Source organism: Vitis vinifera, chromosome 18, assembly GCF_030704535.1.
Source record: "Vitis vinifera cultivar Pinot Noir 40024 chromosome 18, ASM3070453v1".
Classification (NCBI taxonomy): domain Eukaryota; kingdom Viridiplantae; phylum Streptophyta; class Magnoliopsida; order Vitales; family Vitaceae; genus Vitis; species Vitis vinifera.
Genome location: NC_081822.1, coordinates 32,693,835 through 32,719,509, shown reverse-complemented (window position 1 = coordinate 32,719,509; position 25,675 = coordinate 32,693,835). Strand labels below are relative to the sequence as shown.

General features: G+C 29.5%; 2 protein-coding genes, 1 long non-coding RNA gene and 1 other non-coding gene across 6 annotated transcripts; 1 reads left to right on the top strand and 3 right to left on the bottom strand.

Moving 5' to 3' along the window:
* Nucleotides 1-6,866: 6,866 nt before the first annotated feature.
* Nucleotides 6,867-10,514, bottom strand: LOC104882736 (uncharacterized). 3 transcript variants are annotated; one of them, XR_009465103.1, is made up of 6 exons: nucleotides 10,160-10,508; nucleotides 9,935-10,082; nucleotides 8,966-9,081; nucleotides 8,604-8,875; nucleotides 7,016-8,027; nucleotides 6,867-6,929 (listed from the first exon to the last, which is right to left on the bottom strand). It is a non-coding gene; the product is annotated as an uncharacterized LOC104882736 (long non-coding RNA). The 3 variants fall into 3 exon arrangements; XR_009465104.1 differs by having other exon boundaries at nucleotides 6,867-8,027; nucleotides 8,966-9,503; nucleotides 10,160-10,514; XR_009465102.1 differs by having other exon boundaries at nucleotides 6,867-8,027; nucleotides 10,160-10,506.
* Nucleotides 7,504-7,635, bottom strand: MIR3635 (microRNA MIR3635). The gene has a single exon (NR_127888.1). It is a non-coding gene; the product is annotated as a microRNA MIR3635 (primary transcript).
* A 6,941-nt stretch (nucleotides 10,515-17,455) lies between the features above and the next one.
* LOC100249874 (uncharacterized) lies at nucleotides 17,456-20,953 on the top strand. Its single transcript, XM_002280763.4, has 3 exons — nucleotides 17,456-17,835; nucleotides 20,120-20,234; nucleotides 20,681-20,953. The coding sequence occupies exons 1-3, from the start codon at nucleotides 17,593-17,595 to the stop codon at nucleotides 20,752-20,754; spliced, it is 432 nt and encodes a 143-aa protein (XP_002280799.1). The 5' UTR covers nucleotides 17,456-17,592; the 3' UTR covers nucleotides 20,755-20,953.
* A 1,086-nt stretch (nucleotides 20,954-22,039) lies between these two features.
* LOC104882737 (TMV resistance protein N) lies at nucleotides 22,040-24,558 on the bottom strand. The gene is made up of 2 exons (XM_010667008.3): nucleotides 23,800-24,558; nucleotides 22,040-22,615 (listed from the first exon to the last, which is right to left on the bottom strand). Exons 1-2 carry the CDS (start codon nucleotides 24,273-24,275, stop codon nucleotides 22,309-22,311), a joined length of 783 nt encoding a protein of 260 aa, XP_010665310.1. The 5' UTR covers nucleotides 24,276-24,558; the 3' UTR covers nucleotides 22,040-22,308.
* Between the last annotated feature and the right edge of the window lie 1,117 nt (nucleotides 24,559-25,675).

Here is a 25,675-nt window from a genome sequence, read left to right as displayed (position 1 = left end):
AAATCATAAATAAAAAATGAAAAATACTGAGTTGGTTGGACGTAGTATAATTTGTGATTCAAAGATAAAGACTTAAGTGATGTTTATTTTTTTACTTAATTTTAAATAGAACATTAATATTTAATAGTATTAAATATTAGGTTGTTTTTTTTTTGTAGTATTTTATTTTTATTAAACATTAAAAAGAAAAAAAGAAAAAATAATATATTATTTTTTTTACTTAGAAAAAACTATATATTTTAGCTTTTTTTATTTAATAAAAAGTTTATTATAAGTTATGAAAAAGTAAAAAAATAAATAACTTAAAATTTGAAAACAAATTACTTTCAGTAAAAAAAACTAAAATATTTTGTATCTTTTGTGGCAATAATATTTTAAATTTATGATAATAAATGTTGTGACTAAATAGTTATTTTTTACCTACAAAAATGATGTTGTGGCTAAAACAACAACAATTAGCTGCATATTTTTGAAATTGCAGCTAAAACATTTAGTGACAGCACATATAGTGGTCATGTTGTGGTAGTAAAAAAAATTATCGCTAAAACATATAGTGGCAATTTCTAAACTATTAGCTGTAAGTAAATTTGCAGGTAAAAGTGTGATTTCTTGTACTGAATCATTCTTTTTTAAGAATATCTTATCTTTTTGTTTAGCTTTATGTGAAAAGATGCTCATGGAGACCTTTTTTTTTTTTTTAAACCAATATAACCCTTAACCCTTTGATATAGAGAAACTGCAAAAAAGGAAAGGGGGGAAAAAAAATCCAAAATTGTAGTTTTTGATTTTCTGTCTACAAGTTTAAAATCAACTTGCTAGATGAATTGCACAACATTCAATGAAAGTTGAAATGAAGACGAGAAGCTACAAGGCTTAATATTTTGTTTTCCTTAATGTTTTCAAAATCGGATCGACTATTAAAATGGAAAAATTACTAATTTACAGTTCAATGATCAAATCGATAGTTAAACTACGATCGAATCGTTGACATCATAAATATATAATTTATATTTTATTAAAATTCAAAATAATTTTAAAAAATTATAAATATATATAAAATTAAAAATCAATAATATTTATTTTTTATCTTATATATATATATTAATATTTGAATTTTATTAAATAAAACGTATATAACATTTAAATATGAAAATATATATTGAAAAAGGAATAGTATCATGTCATTATATTATTTATATATATCTTATTATTTTATAAGTTTAAAAAATATATCTTATTATTTTGTAAGTTTAAAAATATATTAAATATTTGAGATGAATTTTTTAAATAATATATCTATTTTATTATTTATTTACAACTCTTGCGCACAAATTGATAAGTAGCATGTTGGTGCAACCATGCTTAACTTGTTCAAGCCTACAAGTCATGCATGCTTAAACGCTGATTTTTCTTTTAAATCAATTGTTACATTTATGCCACATTGACTATAAGTGGCTATTGGGCCATGGAAAGTTGGGCCATGAATGAATGTGTGGCCCAATAGCATTCAAGGAATCGAACCATCCTGGTTCTGAGCGGTTCAGTGTCGGTCTAAACCCACTTCAAGCTCAGAAGTTAAATCGGATCAGATCAAGGTCCGATCAACAGTTCAACTGGGCGGTCTTATCCAATTTTTAAAACATTGGTTTATAAGAGAGGGGTGAGAATACCTTTGTCATGGACCAATTGCAAAAGGTACCTTCCAACTGTAAGAAATGAGGAAGACAAAGGTGAACCAGACTAAACGACGTCGTCGAGCTTCAGTCCCTAATTTTACATGAAAATGAAAATAAATAAAATAGAAAACACATTAGCATTTTTTTTATAATTATTTTAATATTTTCCAAAAATAAATTATTTTTTATTTGTGTTTTAAAATATTATTTAATATAAAATTATTATTTTTATTTTTCAAAAATCAAGTGTTTCTTGAAAAGTAATTTATATTTGCTCTTCTAAATACGCTTAAAAAATCTTCAAATGAAAAAGACAATATATAAGAGCTTGTTAAGCCTTTTATTGAAAAAATAAATAAATAAATAATAAACTATTATTTTTGTTGGTTCTTTTAATAAGGATGTTTAGTAAAATAACCAGTGTACCAATTTTGTGTTTTTGTTGTATATAATATAAATGCATGAAATAGACCTTTCAAAATGACAAATATAAAAAAAGTATGAATAAAAGGAAAATTTCTGAGAATTATTTTACTCAAAACTCTTATTATGAACTAAAAGCTAAGCTTGTCAAAATGTTTCCCTACATAAAAATCTCAACAAATTATACCAAGTAAACTAATAATTTAGGATGAAGAATTTTAATTATAAATAACGAAGTTCTAATATTTTTCAAAATATAATTTTAAATTAAAATTAATTTGATAAGATAAATTATTAATATAAATTATTATTAATAATTTTAGTTATTTAAATAAATTAATATCAATGCAAATATATTAACTCACGGCAAAAAAATTGTTACCACATATTTTTAGTGAAATTTTATAAATTAAATTTCAACTAAAATATTTTATATAAAATCTTAGACTTTCAAAATGATGAAATTTTTTATTTAAAATGTACTAAAACGTGTTTTAATAAAAATAGTGTTTAAAATTTGTAAATGAACTAATATAAATATATTAAAGGCATTTATGATAATTTTACCAAAAAGTTTGATAAATATTATTATAATATGAAATTAGATATTTTTTAATGTAGTTTTTTTTCCATAAAATTTAAAATTTTTAAAGTTGGCAATTTGAATCAAACTTAAATTCTTAAAATTATGTAACATCAGAAATTATTATCTATTTAGGTATTTTTTATGTTAATCATGACTCCTGATCTAATTATGAATTAGAGCCTAGTGTAACTATGATCAATTTATTATACATATAGATTTGCTATTTATTCTAGCAAAATATTGTAAATTCCCGAGCATGCATGAGAGTTCCAACCAAATTATTTCATAAATATAAATATAATATCTTTTAATTTTTAAATATTGAAATATAATATATTTTTAGTAATAAAATAAAAATTTTATTTTCATATTAATATTCTTCAAGATTTGAGGGTGGTTTATAGTAGAAGCATTTTCATATATTGAGACAGTGAATTTTTAGAGCTCAATATAGGGAAAAGTGTGTTTTCATATACTAATATAAAAAAAAATCATAAAATAAAAGTTAAATTTATAAAATATAAATTTTAAGCAGTTATATAAAAATAATTAGTATTCTATACACCTTTTAGTTAAAAATATTACTTTTGATTATTCGGGTAATACCTTTTGATGATATAAGTATTATCTTTGATCATCCTAAATACTATTTTTTACTGATGACCGCGTTAAACTTAAATTAGTTTTAAAGGATTTATAATTTATAAATATTTTTACTTGAGTATATGAAACTCACTTTCAACTTTTTTCATACTATATAAATCCATTGAACTTAAATTAAGTTTTTTACTCACGTAAAAATAATTATAAAATAAAATATTTTAAGAATAATTTAAGTTTCACGTATTTATTAGCTAAATGTAATACCTAGGATGGTCAAAGGTTTATCAAAAAGTGTATAAAATATTAATTAAATTTGGTTTATTGTATGGTTTTATATATATATATATATATATATATATATATATATATATATATATATATATATATATATATATATATATATATATTATATATATGAATGCATGAAAAAACACTTTTTCCTTACCCATAAGGGAAGTTCAAAGCATACTATCCTGTAACATTCAAAAACAGCCAAAACCATCCCATTAATCCCCCCAAACCTTTATATGCTAAACATAAAAATACCCACAACGATAACTTTCATTAATTCCACTGATATAGATCCCTTTGCCTTTTTAATTGAAGACCCTTTTCTGTTGCTAACTTTGTGAATGCGCGAACCAAGTCGATTACTGAAAACTTGAATAGGGTTTTGGAGATGAGACAGTAAAGTTAGCTAAAACCCTAGCGCCTTTTTTTTTTTTTTCTTGTAATAATTGAAGATATCATATATGTACGTGAGTGCATATATACGTGGAAAGCACAAAACCCTAGCCTGTCAAACTGTAATTTGGGAAGATATTTTTTTTCTTTTTTGTGTTGGATGCAGCATTGGACTGTGGAAGGGCAGATTAATAAGGGTGGGTGTTGAAGAAAGAAGTAAAGAAGAGAAGAAAGTTTGCAGTTTACGGGGGGAATTTAGAACTGTAAAGCTGTTTGTATCACCCAAAACTATGTGTCTTGTATCTGGCTTTGGTAATAAGTCATTCCAAAGTCCTTTTCTTCCTCAGAATCCCTCTCTCTCTCTCTCTCTCTCTCTCTCTCTCTCTCTCTCTCTCTCTCTATTGTGGTGTATATAGATAGATGTAAAGACTCAACACGCTTCACTGGGATTCAAGTTACTATGAACATCTCTTTTCCATTTCTTCCTCTTCCTTTCGTCAGTGCCCATTTCTCCAAATTTACTTTGACCTCTTACATTTTCTTGCCATTCTTTTTGGATTCCTTGGCTCGATTTATTCACCTTCTACGGGCAACACTTTACTCTTCAGTTCTTGACTACTCTTTTTTTCCTTCTCCATGCATTTGGTTACATTCTTTAATTAGTCATTTTCTTATTCTAGTTCATTAGGTTTTGGTTTTATATCGACATTAATATCATTAGAAGTTGCAGAACCCTAATGTTATTAAAGTAAAAGAAAGAAAAGCAGTGGAGGGAGGAGATGCAATAAATTTGTAAACCTAACTCACTGCATATGAGGTAATTTATGAATAGACTCAGATTCCTTTTTCTTTTAGAATTCTAATTGAGAATACAAGTTAGCTTTCAACTCGCTAGAATGTGAGGTGCCTGAAGGCTGAAACATTTACTTTATTGTTGCTTCTTCCTCTGCCGTACGACTCATACCAACAAGTGCTAAGCTGAAAAATATGGGTCTATAAAGTGAACAACTACCGGATAGGATGATACTTAAGGAAATGTACTGTCAATAATAATGAAAGTTTCTTTTCCCTTTTTTAGATTACGGATGTGAGTAAACAGCATGAATGAATGGTCGTCACATGGGGCTTGGCTAGTTGGTTGATGGAGGCTTGAAAGGCATCTATTCAGTAATACACTTAAAACATTTTCATTGCAGTACGGCAGTACCCTTTGTATTCTCCACAACAAAGGCAACTTCATTCAACTTTGCATTAACATCTTTTCTCCCCCTCCTGCCCATAAAACCATTCCATTTCCACACTCAGAAGTTAATAAATACACACACTATATTATACAATGTAAGTTATTTTATGATATTGTAAAGGTTTAAAAAAAAAAAGGAAATTTAGAAGTTAAACACTATGTTGAGGGAATTCAATTTCATAAAAAAGGAATAATTATTTTAGTACTCTTACTAATGTAACCTACTTCAATAATTGGGAAAAAAAATACTATTTTTAAATGTGATTAGTTTGTGTTTTGATTATCTTATTTATAATAAGTAATCAAACAACTTATTATAATTTATTTCAAACAAGAGTTACTTATGGTTTTTTTTCGAATTGGAATTTTTATTTAAGTTCAAAAAAGCTTAAGAGTCTGACTGTGTAATTTAAAAATGATTTTCTATTTTTAAAAATTTATATTACTATTTGATCGTTTTCGGAGGGTTGTAAACCTAGTCTTTCTCTTAAAACAATTTTTAAAAATAAAGTGAAATAGAAACTAATTTTTAAAGAACAAGTAAGAATTGTTTTTATCGGTTTTTAAAAACAAAATGAAAACATAGCCCCATTTGATCATATTTTCTTTTTTTTTTTAAAAACTGTTTTTTATTTTTTAACTTAAAAATAGCTTTTAAAAGTAAGTTTTAAAAAACATTGTCAAACCCTAGGCCCTAAGTTTACAATGACAAGTTATATAATGATAAATGAAAATTTATTAATATAATTTTCCTTAAAATTTTAGTTTTAGTTTCTACTACAAAATAAAATCGAAAGCTACCTCCTTAAGATTCTAAACCCATATAGGAAATTGACAAAATTATAACAAAAAGAAAAAAAAAGAACTTACAATACCCATTTTATACAAACTTTTAGGGTATTTGTTTTTTTTACTTAATTCTAAATAGAAATTAAAACTAAATAGTGTAATAGTGTCAAGTATTAGTTGCTTATTTTTATAATATTTTATTTTTATTAAGTATTAAAAAATAAAGAAAAATCAATATATTACTTTTTCTATTCATAAAAAAAATTATAATAAATTATGTAAAAGTAGAAAAATAAATAATTTAAAGTTTAAAAACAAATTATTTTAGTAAAAAATAAAATAAAATAATAAACAAACAACCACTAAGTTAATTTACGAAATTTTTTATGTAAAATGTCTAAAAAGGTTCAGAATTGATGGATAAATGTACTATATGTATAAATAATTTAGAAAGTATTAGATGATGATCAAAGAAATGATACGTGTACAATACATATATATAGGGATAATATCAAATAGCATCGACCTAATTTAGGACCTTTTACCATTATTCCTCCATCAAATAGATTCTGCAATGTTGAATAAATTGAAGTTTAGAAAATACAACTTGGGTCTTGTGGCCAAATTAGTGAGCAATGGCTCTTAGAACTTGGGCCTTGGACCCTAGAATTAGGCCTTCCCATTTGTTTGCTGGGCCTTCTCTTTTGTAACCAAGGACTTGAGCCGCATTGGGCCCTGATGCATTGAACATTGGATCTAAAAACCTCAAATATTTTGGGCTTAAAATTTTTTTCTCAACGTAGTATTATCAAAAAAAAAAAAAAACCAGAACTTAATTTAAACGTGACCTATTTAATAATAATTGTGCAACATCAACCACTCTTTATTACATAACCAATAGGACGTGACCCATATAATCCAAATGCTGTAAAAAAACATTAAAAAAAAATCAGAAACCAAACTTTGGGAGTCTAAGGATATGTTTGAGCAATCTCTATTAATTAGACTTACATATTTAAAGAACTGCTTCACGGCTTTCCCGTAAGGCATGGTAACTGCATCCTCATTGGGGCAAGTATTCTTGCTCGTCCTTTCGATGAAGCTCACATGGGCAATAGAACCAAATCCAAATCGACACTTCAAACTAATTGAGGTTTCAATGCAATGAAGCTTACCATTGGTATGAATTCATGTTAATACAATGACTCTATTCTATCCATATCTATTGGGTCAAATGCTTTACTTCTTTGCAGATTTCTCAGAATTTATTAGCACAAGTGAGACTCACCCAAGTAGCAAAAATGAGAGTTGGGAGTTATAGTGGAGGAATGAAATGTTATCTTAATGTTGCTACAACACTTATTGGTGATCCAAAGTTTGTCATTTTAGATTAATTGGTATGTAGACTAGAGACTTTTCTTGGTTCATGTTTCTTTAATTTATTTGTTTTATGATTCATATGGAGTTTCTTTTTATTTCTAGACAATTAGTATGGATCCAATAACAAGGAGGCATGTGTGGGACATAATAGACAATGCAAAAAAATGGTATGTCATTGTCCCAATATCACACTCAATAGCAACCCTTTCTTTGCATTCTCTATTATGCCCCACACATGCCTTCTTGTTATTGGGTTCATACCAATTGTCTAAAAATAAAATATAGAAACATGCACCAAGAAAAAGTTTTAGTCTACATACTAATTCATCTAAAATGATCATCTTTGGATTACCAATAAATGTTGTGGCAATACAAAGGCAACGCTTTTATCCCTCCACTATAACTCCCGACTCTCATTTTTACTACCTAGTACCTAGGTGACTCACATTTGCTAATGAAGTCTGAAAAACCTACATAAAAGTGAAGTATTTGCTCCAAGAAATATGAATGGAATAGGGCATTGTATTAACCCGAGTTCATCAAGGATGAAGAAAACATCTACTGATTGGATTTGAAGCAGGGTAGGCCTTTAATGTAAGAGAACAACTCTAGGTGCCCTTGACCAGACAAAGCACCCCACGGACTGAAAAGAAGCAAAATATACGAAGTCAGTCCTCTTGAAAGCTAGATTTATATGACACCCAAGGATTGAAATGTTGAAAAATTTTGGCTATTTCAGAGAAATATCGATTATCGGCCGGCTCAAACACAATATTTGTCACTGATAATCGTCAACGAAAATTTCGGTAATTATTGGTGTTTTTACTGATTTTTCGGGAAATTTCCCGATATTTCCAACCAGCCCAGCCCGCGCACAGGATACAAAATCTGTCCAATCTTTTTTTACAAAAAAAACATGAGATGCTATTTGGTAATCTGATCATGATTTGCAGGAAAGGTTGTGTTTTTTAGCCTGGCTCAAAAATCTTGGATTTAGGGAATGGCACAAAGGCAAAGAGACTCCTAGAACAGATCCAGAAAACACAGGGAGCAAAAAACAAAGAAAAGCAGTTTTTTTTGTTTTCCATGAGCGTTTTGCATGGATTTTTTCAAAGGAAGATGAACTTTCCCGGAAATCGAAAGTGTGGGATGGATTTTCTTGGGAATCAAACGGGGGTTGCAAAAAAAAAAAATAATAATAACATAATTAGATTAGTACCTGCGAGGATTGAGAGTGGCAGAGGAAAATAGGGCCTTTTTAGGGATTCTCTCGTCTGGAGGGCAATCTCAGAAAAGGACTTCCTGATGCCCGAGTGAGAGAAGTGGGTGGCCCTCACAGCTCGTACATTTTTCCTCTCACCCAGCTCTCTCTCTCCTGCAAAACCTCCCGCAAAGAGACCCTCACAGCTTCCTTCTTTCTTCTTAGCCCAGCTTTTCCACCCCAAGGAGGAATGTTGAAGAGAAGTTGGATTTTACGAATGACTTGTAACCCTGTAAAAATGTTAATTGCATTAAGGCAACTTTGGTATAAAAACATATTATTAAGTTTTGAGGCTATGAATGGACATGGTTTAGACTAACGTTCTTCAGATGTCTGAAACTTCAACAATGGCTTCTCCTATCTCTTTGATACCGCCTAAATCCTAACACCTTGCTGCAGATGCCCCGCTAGCTTCTAATTTAGCAGCCTCCCATCTCTACGAGTGGGAAACAATATCAAGAAAATCAAGGACATAGAAAAAGCTTCTAAGAAAATTAAACAAAACAAAAATGGGATTGATAAACACAGGAAATAAAATATATCTTGATTAATCCTTTCTGATTTCATAATCGATCGTGATGACTACCAGAGGAATCATTGAGAATTTCATTTCACAAAGACCATTAAATTAAAACCTCTGCTAATCTTGAGATTCAACGAAAAAGCAAAAAGATTCAAATCAAAGAATCAATCAATGAGGCTCTGTTGGCCAAAAAGGAAAGCTCCAACCAATTAAGCCATCAATGTGAACTCCTTCTACTGCAGATCTGGTTCAGGTCTTTGAACACGAAGACTGACTCTCCCACCCAGGACAGCCTTTTTAACAGGCCACAGCCCCTCCTTCCCCTAAAGCCACAACTGAAATTGAAGAAATGGTGGAGAGCAGCATTACAAGAACAAGAACAAGAAAACCCAAAATCTGGTGGTTCGTTTGAAGAGAACTGGTAGGAGGAGAGGTACATCAGTGTATTTTTTTATGCAGTTTGTTAAAAGTTGCAGCAAATTGCAAAGCTAGCTGAGGGTCCAGCAAGAGGCATGTCACCATTTCCAGTTTCAGTCTCCGTCACCCATCTCCATTTCCCATTGTTTGGTTTGTCTAGGTGGGGTAGAAAAGAAAAGAATTGGGAGTATTTGTGGCATAAATAGGTAGTGGAAATCCCATCTTGAAGTCATATTAATTTGCTTCACAAAATTGAAACATTCAAACCAATATTTTATCTCATGAGAATACATACGGCAAAAGGAAATAAAACATGAGATCTGTTTTCAAAAGCATAACATTCACTAACCTGTTTGCTGTCAACCCCAAATGGCTCCTAAATGTTTGAACTGCGTTCTTGAACAAATGGTGCCTTCTGCTGCTTTACTAACCGAGCAAAGGCACTAGAAGCCCCAGATCGCACGCTCCAATCAGAAAAATCACAGACCCAATTGCACCTTTGCATTCATTAAGAACCAAAGTCACAACAAGCGTTGAAAACCCAAACCAAACAAACTTAAGATGGAAAACTCACAGAGAAATGCAATCCAAGTAGACCCACCCAAATGGAGAATCCAAGAGCACAGCAACAACTAAGAGAAAATGCAGTCAAAACCAACCAAACCAAACAGATCCAGACGGAAAAGTTTACAAGATCAATGCAATCCAAACAGAGAAGACTCGCCACCGAATAGACCACGATTTCAGCCAGAATCTCAGAGACCTAACAAAAACCAGCAAAACCCAGATGGAAAATTTATGAAGGGAGTGAGAAATGAGGAAATGGGTACATTGCAGAGAAAGAAGAGGTGGGGGTGACAATGGAGTTGGGATCAGAGAGAAGGAGAAGATGAAGGATGCCGAGAGTGAATAGAATAAATAAATGAGACAATAATGTAGCAGGTGGTAGGTGAATAGAATAAATAAATGAGACAATAATGTAGTAGGTGGTGGGAAACCACATTACTTTCTGTTTCTCTTTTAGGAAACCACGTGAATTTGAATTATTTTAATCTGTCAACACTTTGTATTATTCCAAAAAAAACAAAAAGTTTGATATTTTTAAGGTACTAAAGTTTAGTATGTTGTCCGCACAGAGTGTTGTACATTTGAGCACGAGAGAGGGGAGCCACCATAAAACATTATCAATATAAAATGAATATGAGAGGTTTTATACATAGAGTTATAGCCATAGCCTAAATAATATAATAAAAAAATACAGCTAAATTTCTGAGGGTCAAAATGGTCCATTTATTAAAAAAAATATAAGATTTAACCACTTTTTGAAACTTATGTTTAAATTGGCCTTCTCGGTGCCACGTAGATGTCATATCATTAAAAAATATTTTTTTTTAATCATTAATTAAAGTCTCAGTTCACAATTGAAATTTTATTTTTAAACTAAAGTCACAGTTGTCAATTAAAGTTTTCTTTTTAAATTAAAATTTTAATTGACAACTTATACTTCATTTTTTAATTAAAGTCGTAGTTGTTAACTGAAGTTTCATTTTTGAACTAAAGTCTTTATTGACAATTAGGCTTTAATTAATTTTTTTTTTTAATTTAAAATTTAATTAAAAATATTAAATTATAATTTATGATTGAAATTTAAAAAATACACTTAAATAATAAATTATTTATATTTAAACTTAAAAATATAGTATTACTTCAACAAACATAAATTGATAAATAGAAGATATTACAAATTAATAATTTATTTAGTAATAAATTAATAATCTTAAAATAATAAACTTATATAACATATAAATAATATATAAAATTATATAATTTATTAATTTAAGATATTAATTTATTTATATTATGATAAATTCATTTTTATCGAAATAATTATGTACTTTTAAGTCGCAATTGCTAAGTGAGATTTCAATTATAATTTTTTTTTACTTTCAAATTTAATTAAAAACTATTAAATTATAATTTATTATTGAAATTAAAAATATATACTTTAATAAATAAAATATTCATTTATAATATCTTCTATTTATAATATCTTCTATTTATCAATTTATGTTTGTTGAAGTAATACTAGATTCTTAAGTTTAAATATAAATAATTTATTATTTAAGTATATTTTTAAAATTTCAATAATAAATTATAATTTAATAATTTTTAATTAATTTTTAATTTTAAAAAATATTAACTAAAGCTTCAATTGGAAACTGTAACTCTAATTCAAAAATAAAGTCTTGACAGTTGTGGTTTTAGTTCAAAAATAAAGTTTCAATTACCAATTGGGGCTTTATTTTTAAATTGAAGCCTAAAAAATAAAGTCTCAGTTGGCAATTGAGGCTTTAACTAAAATGATGAAAAAAAAATATTTTTTTAATGATATGACGCTTATGTGGCATAAAAAAAGTCAATTTTAACATAAATTTTAAGAAGTGATTAGATCTTATATATATATTTTTTCAATAAATTGGTCATTTTGACCCAAAACTCTAAATTTCTGAACATGAAACTATGAAAAAATAAAGAACCTCTTAAGTTGTCCACGTAGCATTTTCTTGTTTTTTTATTAATTGAATTTTTTTTTAATTTAAGCTTATTTTGTAAAAATATTTTTCTACATGCTCTCAAATAACTTAGCAATAAAAATTGAAAGAGAAAAATAAACAAAAGTGGAAATCATGAAAAAAAAAAAAGTGGAAAATGCTGAGTCGGTTGGATGGTAGTGTAATATGCAATATTTTAAAAATCGGACCGGTCATTGAACAGGAAAAGTTATCGATTCACGGTTTATTGGTCGGACCGCCGATCGAACCGTTATCGAACCGGTGACGTCATAAATATATATTTTATTATTTTATATAATATAAAAAATTAACAAATTAATAAATTTTAGGCACATGAATCTATGGTTGAGTTGCAATCTAATATCATAATGCACAAACTGTTGTATAATGGAAACAAACTGAGAATTCTTGAACTACATGTGCATGTGTGTATTTTTTATTTTTTTATTAATTGGAGAAAGAATTCAAAGCTGGTGGGCTTGTGGTAATTTTGAATCTTGATAGATGCATTTTTTAACTTGTGTGTTTTTATTAGTATCATTTTTTGTAAAAGAAAAATTACATTTTGATAAAAAAAAAAAAAAAGATGAATATTTAGATATAAATTAGAAAAATATTTTTGATAATACTAAATAATAAAAAATTCTTTTAGAAGAAATTGTCAAAATTCATTAACAGCATATCAAAATTCATAAGGTGGTCCAAAAATTGTTTAATTTTAATATCCATCATTCCATCAATATAATTAATAATTTGAATTTCTCAAAGTTCTCTAACTAAATAATAAAAAATTCCTCAAAGTTCTCTGATTATTAGTAAATAGAAATCAATCCGAAGATTCCAAATCATTATAAAATATTAAAATCCCTCAAAGTTGTATAATGGAAAGTGGACTGTTGGAACTTGGAAACAAACCAAGAATGACGAGGAGCAGGCGGGCTGCCGACGGGATGCTATGGGCGTCGTGAGCTGCCGGTAGTGTTGTTGTAGGCGTCGCGAGCTACCGGCGGTGCTGCTGTGGGCGTCGCGAGCCGCTATCAGTGCTGTTGTGGCCTTGTGGGCGTCATGAGCTGCAACAGGGCTGCTGTGGGGGTCGCGGCTACCATTGTGGTTGCCGTCGAGGCTGTTGTGGGCGTCGCAGCTGCCGGGGAACCTGTTGTCTTGTGGGTGTCGCAGCTGACGGCGGCTCGAGGAGGAAGGGTTGGAGGTTGTTGGTTTTAATTTTGCTTATATAAGCAACAAAAACGACGTCATTTGATGCTTTAAAAAAAAAAAAAAGTATTTGAACCGGCTGGTTCCCTCAGAACCGGCCGGTTCGTCCGGTTCACCGGTTGGACTGCCGGTTCAAGCAGTCCAATCTCGGTTTGGTCTCCATCTGGTCTAGTGATTGGATCGAACCGGAACGGTGACCGGCCGGCAGTCCAACCGGTCAGACCGGCCGGCAATCCAACCGGTCAGACCGACTGGTCCGGTCCGATTTTTAAAACCATGGTAATTTGTGATTGAAAGATAAAGACTTACAATCTCCTCAAAATTTAATTTTTTATTTATTTTATCTATCACTTATTTAGAGTCAGTGTCATTTATTATTTTTTAAAGAAGAATAAAATCTTTAAGTAGATATATATGTATATATATTCAATTCTGATTTTTCTAATTTTTTTTCTATTTTTTTTCTCTGACTCAGCTGCAACTGCAACTGTGAAGTTATTGAAGAAGCCACAGCTGCAGCTGCTGCTGTAGCTACGAATTGGTGGAACTGGTCTGAGGGGACTTCCATCAAACATCTTTTTTTGTCTTTCTTTCTCTTAATTTTCTTTACCCCCCTCTCTCTCTCTTTCCTCCCTTAGTTAGTTCACTGTAAAATGGCAAAAAAACAAAAACCCAAAAATAAAAATAAAATAACAGTTTCTCTCTCTCATTCATCATAGATTTTGTAATCTAGCAATGACCCTTTTCAAAACTGAAAAGGAAGTGAGTGGGGGGCCGGGTACCCTCCAGCCAAACAGACGAATGAAGAGCAGTGTTCCTCTCTTCATTTTGCAGGTGCCCAAATTGTCTTCCATCCAAGATAGGACACAAGAAAATGATATTTTATATTTATGGTATCACGGTCCTTAGAATCCTAGGCTTGGCAGTAGCTGATGCTATTATGGTTTAATAGCAGGCCACGTGAAAACATGCAGACGACCAATTATTTAAGTGAAGTGATCAATTATTTTGCAAAATAGAGAAGATGCTTTATGAAGTAAGCCACTAAGCCCAACCATTTATTGATGGCATTGTGTCTTGTGGTCCTTCTTCTCTTTCCCATTCTCATTTAAAGTGAAGTCATCATTTCACTTCTCCCTTTTTTTTTTCAGCTCCCTTTTTCAATTGCTTCAACGGATAAATGAAGTGAGAATGGAACTTCTAATTAATTGAGTTTCTTAGTGGGTATTTAGTAAAGTAATTTAATAACTTAAAGTGAATTAATAACTTAATTTAAGTCATTAAATAAATTAAATATATTTAATAAAATAACTTAATGGTATAACTTAAAATAAAAAATAATTTTAAGTAATAAATAAAAATAATTAACTTATTCTTAACTTCACATACTTATTTTACTTTTTTATCTTCGTTTACCTTAATTATCTTCATAATATCTTTTGTTACTCTATAACTTCCATTATTACTTAACCTCTTTGCTCTAATTATACTCGATGAGGATAAATATGCTAATTTGGTAATTTTAAATAAATTTAAAATTAATTTGATTAAATAATCTTAATACTTAAAATAAAAATTAAGTAATAAATACACACTATATTATAAAAATTAATAATATGCCCTTTGTATTCTCCATAGCACAAGCAACTTCATTCAACTTTGCATTAACATCTCTTCCCCCACCCCCACCTGCACATCATAAAACCATTCCATTCCCAAACTCAGGTGTTAATAAATACACACACTATATTATATAATTTAAGTTATTTTATGATATTGTAAGGGTTTAAAAAAAAAATTAGAAGTTAAAACACTATGTTGAGGGCATTCAATTTCATTGAAAAGCAATAATTATTTTAGTAATTTTTCTATTGTAACCTACTTCAATAATTGGGGAAAAAAATATGTTTTTAAATTTAATTAGTTTGTGTTTTGATTATCTATGTTTATAATAAGTAAGGAAACAACTTATTATAATTTATTTCAAACAAGGGTTGCTTATGGTTTTTTGGAATTGAAATTTTTATTTAAGCTCAAAAAAGCTCAAAGCCAGTTTGGTCGTGTAATTTAAAAACAGTTTTTTGTTTTTAAAAATAAAAAAATGTTTTTAAAACTAATATTGTTTGGTCATTGTTGCCTGAAAATAATTTTTAAAAACAAAGTAAAATATAAAACAATTTTTAAAAAACAAGTAAAAGTTGTTTTCATTAATTTTTAAAAACAAAACAAAAATATGGGTTCATTTTATCATATTTTCTAAAATTTGTTTTTAAAGACTATTTTTTATTCTTTAACTTAAAAATAGCTTTTAAAAAATAAGTTTTAAAAAACATTTCCAAATCAGGCACTAAGTTTACAAGGAGAAGTTATATGATGATAAATTAAAATTTATTAATATAATTTTCCTTAAAATTTTAGTTTTAGTTTCTACTACAAAATAAAATCGATAAGACACCGTTTTTCCCTATTTCTAAATCCATATAGGAAATTAATAAAATTATAACAAAAAAAAGAAGAAGGAAAGACACCATTTTTCCCTATTTCTAAATCCATATAGGAAATTAATAAAATTATAACAAAAAAAAAGGAACTTACAATACCCATTTCATACAAACTTTAAGGTGATGTTTGACTTTTTCACTTAATTCTAAATAAAAATTAAAATTAAATAGTGTTTAATAATGTTAAATATTAAATTATTTGTTTTTTTTAATATTTTATTTTTATTAAGCATTAAAAAGTAAAAATAAAATAAAAAATTAATATATTATTTTTTCTATTTAGAAAAAAATAAAATATTTTAACTCTTTTTATTCAACCAAAAAATTATAATAAGTTATGAAAATGTATAAAAATAAATAACTTAAAATCTAAAAAAAACCAAACACCCTGTAAGTTACTATTAGAAAGTTTTCATGTAAAAGGTCTACTTGGGTCTTGTGTGCCGCCTAGTGAGCAATGGCTCCTAGAACTTGAGCCTTGGACCGTAGAATTAGGTCTTCCCGTTTGTTTGCTGGGCCTTCTCTTTTGTAACCAAGGGCTTGAGCCGCATTGGGCCCTGATGCATTGAACATTGGATCTAAAAACCTCAAATATTTTGGGCTTAAAATTTTTTTCTCAACAATATGAAAGTGGGGTGGTATGGAATTGCAACCCCGGGTTCACTTGAATATTATTTTGAAAAATAATGATAGTTACAAAAAATTAAACATTAATTAATATATAACTTATTTACTATGTTTATAATTAAAGTTTTATATTTTGAATTATAAATATAAATAATTGATATACTAAGATCTAGTTTGAATTATTTTTATTTTTAAAAATAAAAAATAATAATAGTTTAGTATACAAAATATAAGAATTCGTATACATGTGAATAATAATAATAACTCATAATTCAAAGAAATACATTTTTCATTTTTAGACTGATATATAAATTTTTTTTGTTTTTTTATTATCTTCAAATTTTATTTTATTTATGTAAAAAGGTTTTTTAAAAAATATTTTGAATCTTATAACCTAATTATAAATCTTAATAACCCAAATTTAATTTGATTAAATTGAATTCGGGTGAACTTTAAATATAAGATAGATTTAAACTTAGATTAAAGGTTATCAATCATCCAATCATATTACAATTCTATGTGCCACAGAAAGTATGGCAACTAAAATAAATTCAATTTCAAATATTAAAGTTATGTTTTGTTCTCAAAGTGCTTGAGAAAGAAAAAAAATATAAAGGAAAATAATTTTTTCATGTGTAATTTCATAATCGAATATGTGAAAGAAAGTCAAATATAATAAATATGAAGGAAAATGTTATTGTTTTTCATATTTAGTTTTATTATTAAAAATGTGAAAGAAAATAAAATATAATTAAAATTATTAAGAAATTTATATATTTTTATATTATTTAATATTTATATATAGGATTTGAATAAAGAAAAAAAATTTTAAATAATATATAAAAATAATTTATTAACTTTAAATTTATTTTGTATTTTTCTTTACTTTTTCTTTCTTTCTATGTTCCCATTTTATTTTCTTTCCTTACACTTTCCTTCATCGGGAATCCAATTATAGCAAATTATTATTAATTAAGAAGAAGAAAAAAAAAACCTCCAACTTGGATGGGTCGGATCCACAAAATGGGTACCCACATATGAAAGCTTTATCTATCCATTGATAACAAACGGGACCTCAAAGCCACAGCTGAGCGATGTCGAAAACGAAGAAGCAGCTGTTATCATCAGCACCATGGAGAGGCGACGACCAACAGCAGGAGGACAAGTTCCAAGACGCCAGGCTCAGGGCCACCAAGCAGCCAGGTTCTGCCTCCACCATGTACGTTCCTCGCAAGAAGAGTGTTAAAACGCGCCCAAACGACAAGGACGACGACGACGACCAGTCCCTCTCTGAGATTGATCCTGAACTTCGCTACAGCTTCCAGCGTAATTTTCAGGTCTCTCTATCGTTTCTTAATCTCTATGAGTTGTTCTGCCGGTAATTTTGTTGATTTTGGGCCGAATTGTTAGCAAATAATTGTTTTTGTGGATACCCAGTTTGTAGTTTCTTTAGGTTTTTTGGGGGGTTTTGAATTTTGGATTCTGTCCGATTGTTTCTTTTGGTCTTTTCCTGGATTGAAGTTGTGATTAGATTTTGTTATCCTTGACTACCCATTTCCCAGTTTAACAGTGTCTACAGTGTTGAGTTATTAAAATTGGAATCAAACAATATAAAATGTGTATGAGTGGTGAGAGATGTTTCTATGGTTTGTTGATTTGGAATATATTATGAGCAAATGATGTTCTTTTGCCAAAATTCCCAATTGTAATTTCTTTGGGTTTTTTTTTGGGTTCTTTGGGCTTTGATTCTAGATTACCCTTTTTCAGTTTAGAATTGAATTGCAAGAAACTGATGTGTGATTCAAGGCTACCCATTTCAAAGTTTAAAAATATCGAGTAGTGAGAGCTGTGCTTTGGGTTGGTTGAATTTGAATGGAATTATGAGCTAGTGACATGAATTTTGTGAATCCCCAGTTCAGGGGTTTCTTTCTGTTATCACGCTCTTTGAGTTTCGAATTCTGTGTTTTCTGTTTTAGTATTGAATTTGCAATCATATTTTGTAATTGTAGGTTACCCATATCCCAGTTTGACATTCAAAAGAGAGTGCAAAATATTATGAGTTTTGGGAATTCTTGTTCTTATATTTCATTGAATTCGAGTAGGTTATGAGCAAAATATATGCTTTCACAAATTCCTACTTCACAATATCTATCCTTAATCCTGGAGTACAGGGTGTTTCAGTTGGATATATCAGAAAGTAGGCCAAGACTAAATTAATTTCTGGACTAGTTGTTGAACAATGGAGTTTTACCTAGCAGATCTAGGACCTGTATGCAAAATGTTTTTTTTTGGACTTCATTACAATAAGTTTTCATGTCTTGCCAATTTATTTGCCCTGTGAGGGTGAAAGCATGATTCTTATACATGTGAGAATTGATATATTAGCATGATATCATTTAATGGATTATTAATGACAATTCAAACAATAGAAGATCAAACTGACTACCAAAGCATCTTGAAGCATGATCCATGGAAAAAAATGGTCTGTTAATATTGGGGATTATATATCAATTAGTCTTTGAGCTAGTCTCTATAAGATCATTTCTAAGGTCCTCTCTAGAAGTCTTAGGAATGGGCTCCATGGTAGAATCTGCTTTCTCTGAGGAGTATTTGTCGAAGGGAAGCAGATTTTGGATGCATTCTTGGTGGCCAACAAGATAGTGGAAGATCATAGCAAATCTTGCAAGGAAGATTGGGGCTTTCTAATGAGACTTAATCCAAGATGGGTTTCCAAGGTTGTTGGGTTGGAATTGGCTGTTACCATTCTGAATTGAAAGCCTAGAAAGTGGTTCCTGGTCTCTAGAGATGGTAAAATGAAAAAATCCCTTTCCTAATCTTATTCATGTTAGTGATTGATGCGCTTAGTGGATTGGATTTTATGCTGAGCTGATGGAGTTTTTACTAATTGTTATGTAGGGAGGGAGAGATAGCATGTTTTGCCCTTAGGTTTCTAGTGATATAATTCTCCTTGGTTCAAGGAGACAAGAAAGAGAAAATAGCTCATTTTTAAAGTTCATTGCATTTGTGCTTCTTATCTGGTAGCTAAAATCAAAATGAAGATCCATTATATGGGAAGCATGGCCTGATGTTATTGACATATTGTGTGCATGCTAGAAAGTTGTCTATGGATGGTAGTGAGGGGCAGAATCAACAGAATAATTTGGTTCATAACACATTTTAACTGCCCACTAACTAGAGCTATGGTTGTCCACTCTTGTATCTCAGGTATAGGTAAATAGAATTGCTCTTGTAATTGCAATGAATATGGAGGAAAACTAACTTTGAACACAACTGTTCATTCATTATTTAATAAAAGAAAAATAATAGATGCCCTTGCAACCTATGGGATGGTGCATGAATGGTATTGGTTCAAAAGGTTCAAAGCTCAACTTATTGTCAGTGCATTTACAAAGTATGATAAAATCACATGCAACACACATCCCCTAATCCTCATCTCCTTTTCATAGGTAAAAAAGGACCTGAATGGTGAAAAAGGGACTGGCCATGCTATCCTTTCTCTGCTGCACACCTTGCCCTTCTTTTTGGTTTGGATAACTTGGCATCTGAATGCATGCGTTCTTTAATCCAACTTTAAGATTTTGTATTGTTGTGTACTTGCAGTTTCTTCAACGAGTGTTTAGTATTGACACCATTGTGAAACCTCTTCCCCCTGCCATGGCATATAATGTTTCTCGCAACTTGAGCTTCTTCACGCGAATTTTCACTCAGTTCTTTGGTGAGTTCAATTAACTTGATTTATTACTTGTTTGATTGCTGATAAGCTAGAAAAGAAAAGAAAAGAAAAGAAATATCAATCTTAAAACACTCTTTTAGATTCCAAATGTCCTTCACATTTCCCTGATTTTCTCAGCAACTAAACAAGGTGTGCCATAACCAAGATTTTCACCATTCCACTATGGAATTGGAATAAAGAACTCTCTGAAATTCTATTGTCCTGGTTATTTAGTTCTCTGCTTCCTTTGCTAATATAGTCATAAATAAAACATGTGTTTGTGAATTTCTCGAATTCCCCTCATGCCATATAGCCCTGGGCCACATGGTTTGACCTTTTATCCCATCAATGTTCTGAATAGCAAGACATAATTGCATTAGCTGTCCGTTATTTTGCTTTTCAATCTGCTGCTGCAATTAAGTGTTGTTAAACGATCTGTGTTACTGCAGATCCTGAAGGTATTGCAAATGCCCAGAAATCACTTGGACTTGGACAAGAAGAGAAAGTTCGCCGAGTGCGTTGAAAATCCTGTAGTGAAAGTGCATAGCCTCCTTTCTATTCCAGACTGTATTTTGTTTTTGATTTCACTGGATAACATTTGACATGTTGTAGTTTCTTCAGAAAAGAAATTGAGACTCTATCTCTATCATATCTCACTTAGGCAGTTGAATTCTAACGACTTACAAGATCAGGGTCAATCCATTGGAAGAGGGTTTAAAGTATCAGTGGATTTTTGCATTTTGAATTCTTATTTTTCCAGAAAATGGTGATGATGTTTCTCCTTTCGTTGCTTGAAACTTGATGAAGAAAAAGAAACACCATCCAAATAAGGGGATTTGGGCTATATGGAAATCTTCCTGTCATCAGTATATGGTCAAGGGCTGTGTTATAAGTTCATATCTAAGCACTGCCTTGTGACCCACTCTGAATCCATCTCCATGGTCTCAAGTGTCTGATTCAATCTGATATTTCAACAACTCAATTTACCTAAATCTATTCTTATTCTTGTCCCAATACAAAATTTATGTGAGGCACCGCCAAGGATGAGAATTTCTAATGCTTGTATTATTGTGCCCGATTTAATTTTTTTATGTTTTTATTTTTAAAAATTTTAATTAGATTAAAAAGAAACATATTATATTAATAAATATATATATTATAAATTTTCATAATTTTTTTTTGAAAAATAGTTCTTTTTTATTATCCTATGGGCAAAAAAATTAAACTATTTTTTTTTTAATAATTATATAGAGTAGGAGAATAAGACAATATTTGAATTTGTTTTAAATCTGTTTTGGCTTTTGAGTTGAAAAAAATATCTCAAACCCGAATTAGGTGGGTGGGTATTCGAAGAAAAAACCCGCGTTGAAAGCATAGGAATACACCATAGATCCACTTGGAAGATATGGAATAATAATAGACACATGGAAATGATAATAGTTAAAAAAATTTGTAAAACTTTGACTAATTCAATGGTTTAAGGTATACTGGCTCACTCCCACTCGTATAAATATTTTATTTTGGACCAAAGACCTTCATAGCTTTAAAACACATATATAACAACTAAAATATAATTTTAACACAACATTCGCCCTATTATTAATATTTAGTACTCAAAAGAAATAAAATAATAACATAAATAATTTAATATTTAATACTATTAAATTGCATTTAGAGTTAAGTTAAATTAAGTTATATTTAAATTTAAGTAAAAAAATCCCAACACCACTTAAAACAAGGGATGTCTTTCCTACTATCTCATGCTCTAACTTCTTAGAGTGAATACATATCTTGGTTAAGGATCAAAATATAAAAAAAGGTTGTTGAATTTACATAAATATTGAAAAGTATTGAATAAAAAAATATAAAAATTCTAAAAAATCAATATAATAAAAATTAAAAAAAAATCATAAAAATATTGAAAAAAATTAAAATAATAATAATAAAACAAGTACTAGCACAGATTAAAGTTGTTTTATTGAAGTGGGAATATCAGGCTCACTTGCCCAGTTCCCCTTGAGTGATCTGCTACTATCGCTTCCGCATATCTTGAATACTTGATTTATGTTTCTTTTACTTACTTAATTTCCCTCTTTCTCTTCTTTCCCCAAATAGTAGGCGAAATGGTAACATCAGGTTCACTTATCTCTAAGTGGGAATATACTTCCATGGCCTTGGCATCTATTTCTTTTACTCGATTGATTTTCATTTTGCTCCTAAGTGGGAATTCACCCCTTTCCACAATACTCGGTGAAGTAGGAATATTGAGCACCGAAATTCGCTCCTTTGCCTGCCCTTGCATGGCCTCAACGTCTTTTGAAGATTTATTAATCAATCCATCAGAAATGTATTGGACAATTTCCTTGATAAGCGTGGGCTCATGCCTGCCACATTCCAATCACAAAAGTGATAATTAAAAGTATGTTTGATAATATTTTAAAAAAATATTTTTAATCTAAAAGGTATTTTTAAAAAAATATATATATATTTGATAAAATTTAGGAAACACTTTTTTAAATTTTAAAAATAATTTATAATATTAAAAATTTATTTATAATATTTATTAAAAAAACACTTGATAAATTATTTTATTAAAAATGTTTTAAGTAAAAAAAATACTCTCGAATGTACCTTATGTTGGTGCTAATGACTTTTAAGTTAATCAAAATGGATCAAATTGGTTTCACGCTAGTACTGTTAAAAAGTTAATTAAAACATGTCTACTTTAATTGATCATTTATCATTTAAAATGATATTAAAAAGGGGGGAAAATAAGGGAAAATTGTACTTTAGAAGGTGGAAAAGGGTATTACTAATGTGGATGATATAAAACTTTGTAAATTTGTAGAGAATCTAAGGTTCCTAAAATTAAGGACAAAAATACTTTTTTTTTTCTACTTTTCTTTTATTATTATGAATATTTATTAAGATTATTATTTTTAATGATATTATTATTATTTTAATTTTTAATTTTTCTCCTTCTTAACACATAAAATTAGAAAAATTACTTCTCATATAAATAAATTATAAAAATTTATAATATTTATTTTTAAAATAATTAAAATTTTTAAATAAAAAGCATTTGAAAAAAATGAAAATACTTAAACAAGGCTAGGTAGGGCCGTCAAACTAGCCCCATTTATTTATTTATTTTTCAAAATGGGATGTAATTAGGCTTGAGTAATTGGGGATTAAGATAGGGTGATCCATCAAGAATAATAATAATAAGATAAAAATTAGAAGAAAATATAAATACTAAAATGAAAATGACAAAAAAAATTGATATTTTTATATGGTTAATAAGCATAATTATCCCAAAAACTAATTCCTATATCCAAAAATATATTAAAATATTAAAATGATAACCCTCCATCAAATTTTTTTGGCTATATATTAGAGCTTATATCTTAGAGTAAAAAATATTTTGACCTTTTGCCCAAATATTCGTTCTCATAAATTCTTTCTTACACGAATTAATCATCTAAAGCAATTGCCTAGAAAATAATTAAAACTAAAAGATTTAACCAGGTAGAGTAAGCAGAATTGCTCATCAATATAGAAAGATTACCTGTCCCTGGCATCCCAGCCAGATACATTAGCAACTTCAGTGAGAGCCTGCTTCCACATCTTCACCCTCTCCATCTCCTCCTTGAACTTCTCTTCCAGTTTAGCGAAGGCTTTTGCAAAACTCCCTTTCTGTTCTCGTACATCAGAAGGATTTACGTTGTAGAAGATGGGCAAAACTGTTCGTTTCTTGGCATTTTTGCACTTGAGGATCTGAACAAGCTCGTCCAAACACCACGTGGAAGAAGCATAGTTTTTGGACAAAACAACAATGCAAAACATGGACTTGTCCATTGCTGTAACAAGTGATGCCGATATTTCCTCGCCTTTGACAATCTTGTCGGCATCCATGAAAGTCCGGATTTTTTTATTGCATAGGGCTTCGTAGAGGTGAGCAGTGAAGCCGTTGCGGGTGTCTTTTCCCCTAAAATTCAAGAAAACATCGTGACTCCCTTGACAAGAAGAAGATGCCGCAGACATCGATCACCCGATTAGAGACGAATCTTGGCAGGTCAAGCTGCGAAGAAAATGGGGTTCAGTTCATCATTTGATAATTCCAACGACGGAATTATAAATAAAAAAAACCGTGAAGAAGTCGGCGTCTCCGAGTTAGTGATACGGGAAAGAGAAGAATTCAACTTCTATACCATCTTTATGGAAGCATCAGGGAAAGAGTTGGATTCATTCAAAACGCTGAGACCCTGGCAGTGGAAACAGTAGGAAACCCACGCCGAAAAGGGTAAGGAAACCGCGTCTATTGGGAATGCGGAAAGGAAATTGAGAGGGAATAAAAGTGGGCCAAAGCCATGAAAAGATTGCTTTTATTTAAAATTTAAAATTTCAAATATTTTTCATCTCCTCTAAAAATAATTTTTATAAACTACGTGTAACAGAGAAGTTTTTAAATAGGAAGTAGAAGTCGTTTCACCTATTTATAAAAAAACAAAATAAAATATGAAAATCAAATTAAATAAATTAAGTGTAGCACGTTTTCGGTCTTCTTGCATTATCTCTCTACCACCCAATAATTAAAATCTTTAAATATAATTATTTTTTTAATTTCAAGTATTTTCTTAGCATTTTTTTAACTTTTTAAAATTTCGTTATATGTATTAGAAATTAATAGTAGCCGATAGACTTTTGCTCTTTCTTATCATAAGCTCTTGTAGAATTACTCTACCAGTGTGTAGGCAAAGCTCTGTGTTGACCAAGTCAAAACTCCTCTACCAGTGTGTAGGCAAAGCTCCGTGTTGACCAAGTCAAAACTCAAAAATGAGGTGTTTCCATGCTGCCAACCCCCCAACTCAAAAATGAAGTTTTATTTTATTTTTATCACAAAAGAGAGTTTTGCATTATGAGCAATACCTAATAACTAAAAAAGAAGTCATTTGTAAATAAATTAGGTAGTGTTTGTTTTTTTTATTAAATAAAAAAAATTAAATAACTAAAATGAATTTGTTATCAATAGATATAGTTTTGTTAGTTGATATTAATAAGTTACTTTTAGTTAAATAAAAAAAAATAAAAGCAAAAATTATCTAAGACACTTTTCTAAATCTTCTTTACCGAATTTTTAAAAAATAGCAACCTATAAATTGATTAGAGATGTGATTATAAATAATTCTTACAAGGATTGTCTTTCTTGATCTTCTCATGCTTGAAATCTTAGACTGAGAACATCACCTAGGCCCAAGGATCAAAATATATATATAAAAAAGGTGGTTGGATTTTGCATAAAGATTAGCAAATATCGAATAAAAAATATCAAACAAAAATTCTAAAAAAATATCGATAGGGTAGAAATTAATTAAAACTCATATAAATATAAAAAGAAAACTAAAATAATAATAATAAAATAAGTAATAATACACATATTAAAA

Excerpts from the sequence above, each read along its gene's own strand:
- LOC100249874 (XM_002280763.4), top strand. The coding sequence starts at position 17,593 with ATGTCGAAAACGAAGAAGCAGCTGTTATCATCAGCACCATGGAGAGGC. Across the intron at positions 17,836-20,119 it reads GCTTCCAGCGTAATTTTCAG|TTTCTTCAACGAGTGTTTAG; the intron begins GTCTCTCTATCG and ends GTGTACTTGCAG. Across the intron at positions 20,235-20,680 it reads AATTTTCACTCAGTTCTTTG|ATCCTGAAGGTATTGCAAAT; the intron begins GTGAGTTCAATT and ends GTGTTACTGCAG.
- LOC104882737 (XM_010667008.3), bottom strand. The coding sequence starts at position 24,275 with ATGTCTGCGGCATCTTCTTCTTGTCAAGGGAGTCACGATGTTTTCTTG. Across the intron at positions 22,616-23,799 it reads GGCTGGGATGCCAGGGACAG|GCATGAGCCCACGCTTATCA; the intron begins GTAATCTTTCTA and ends GGAATGTGGCAG.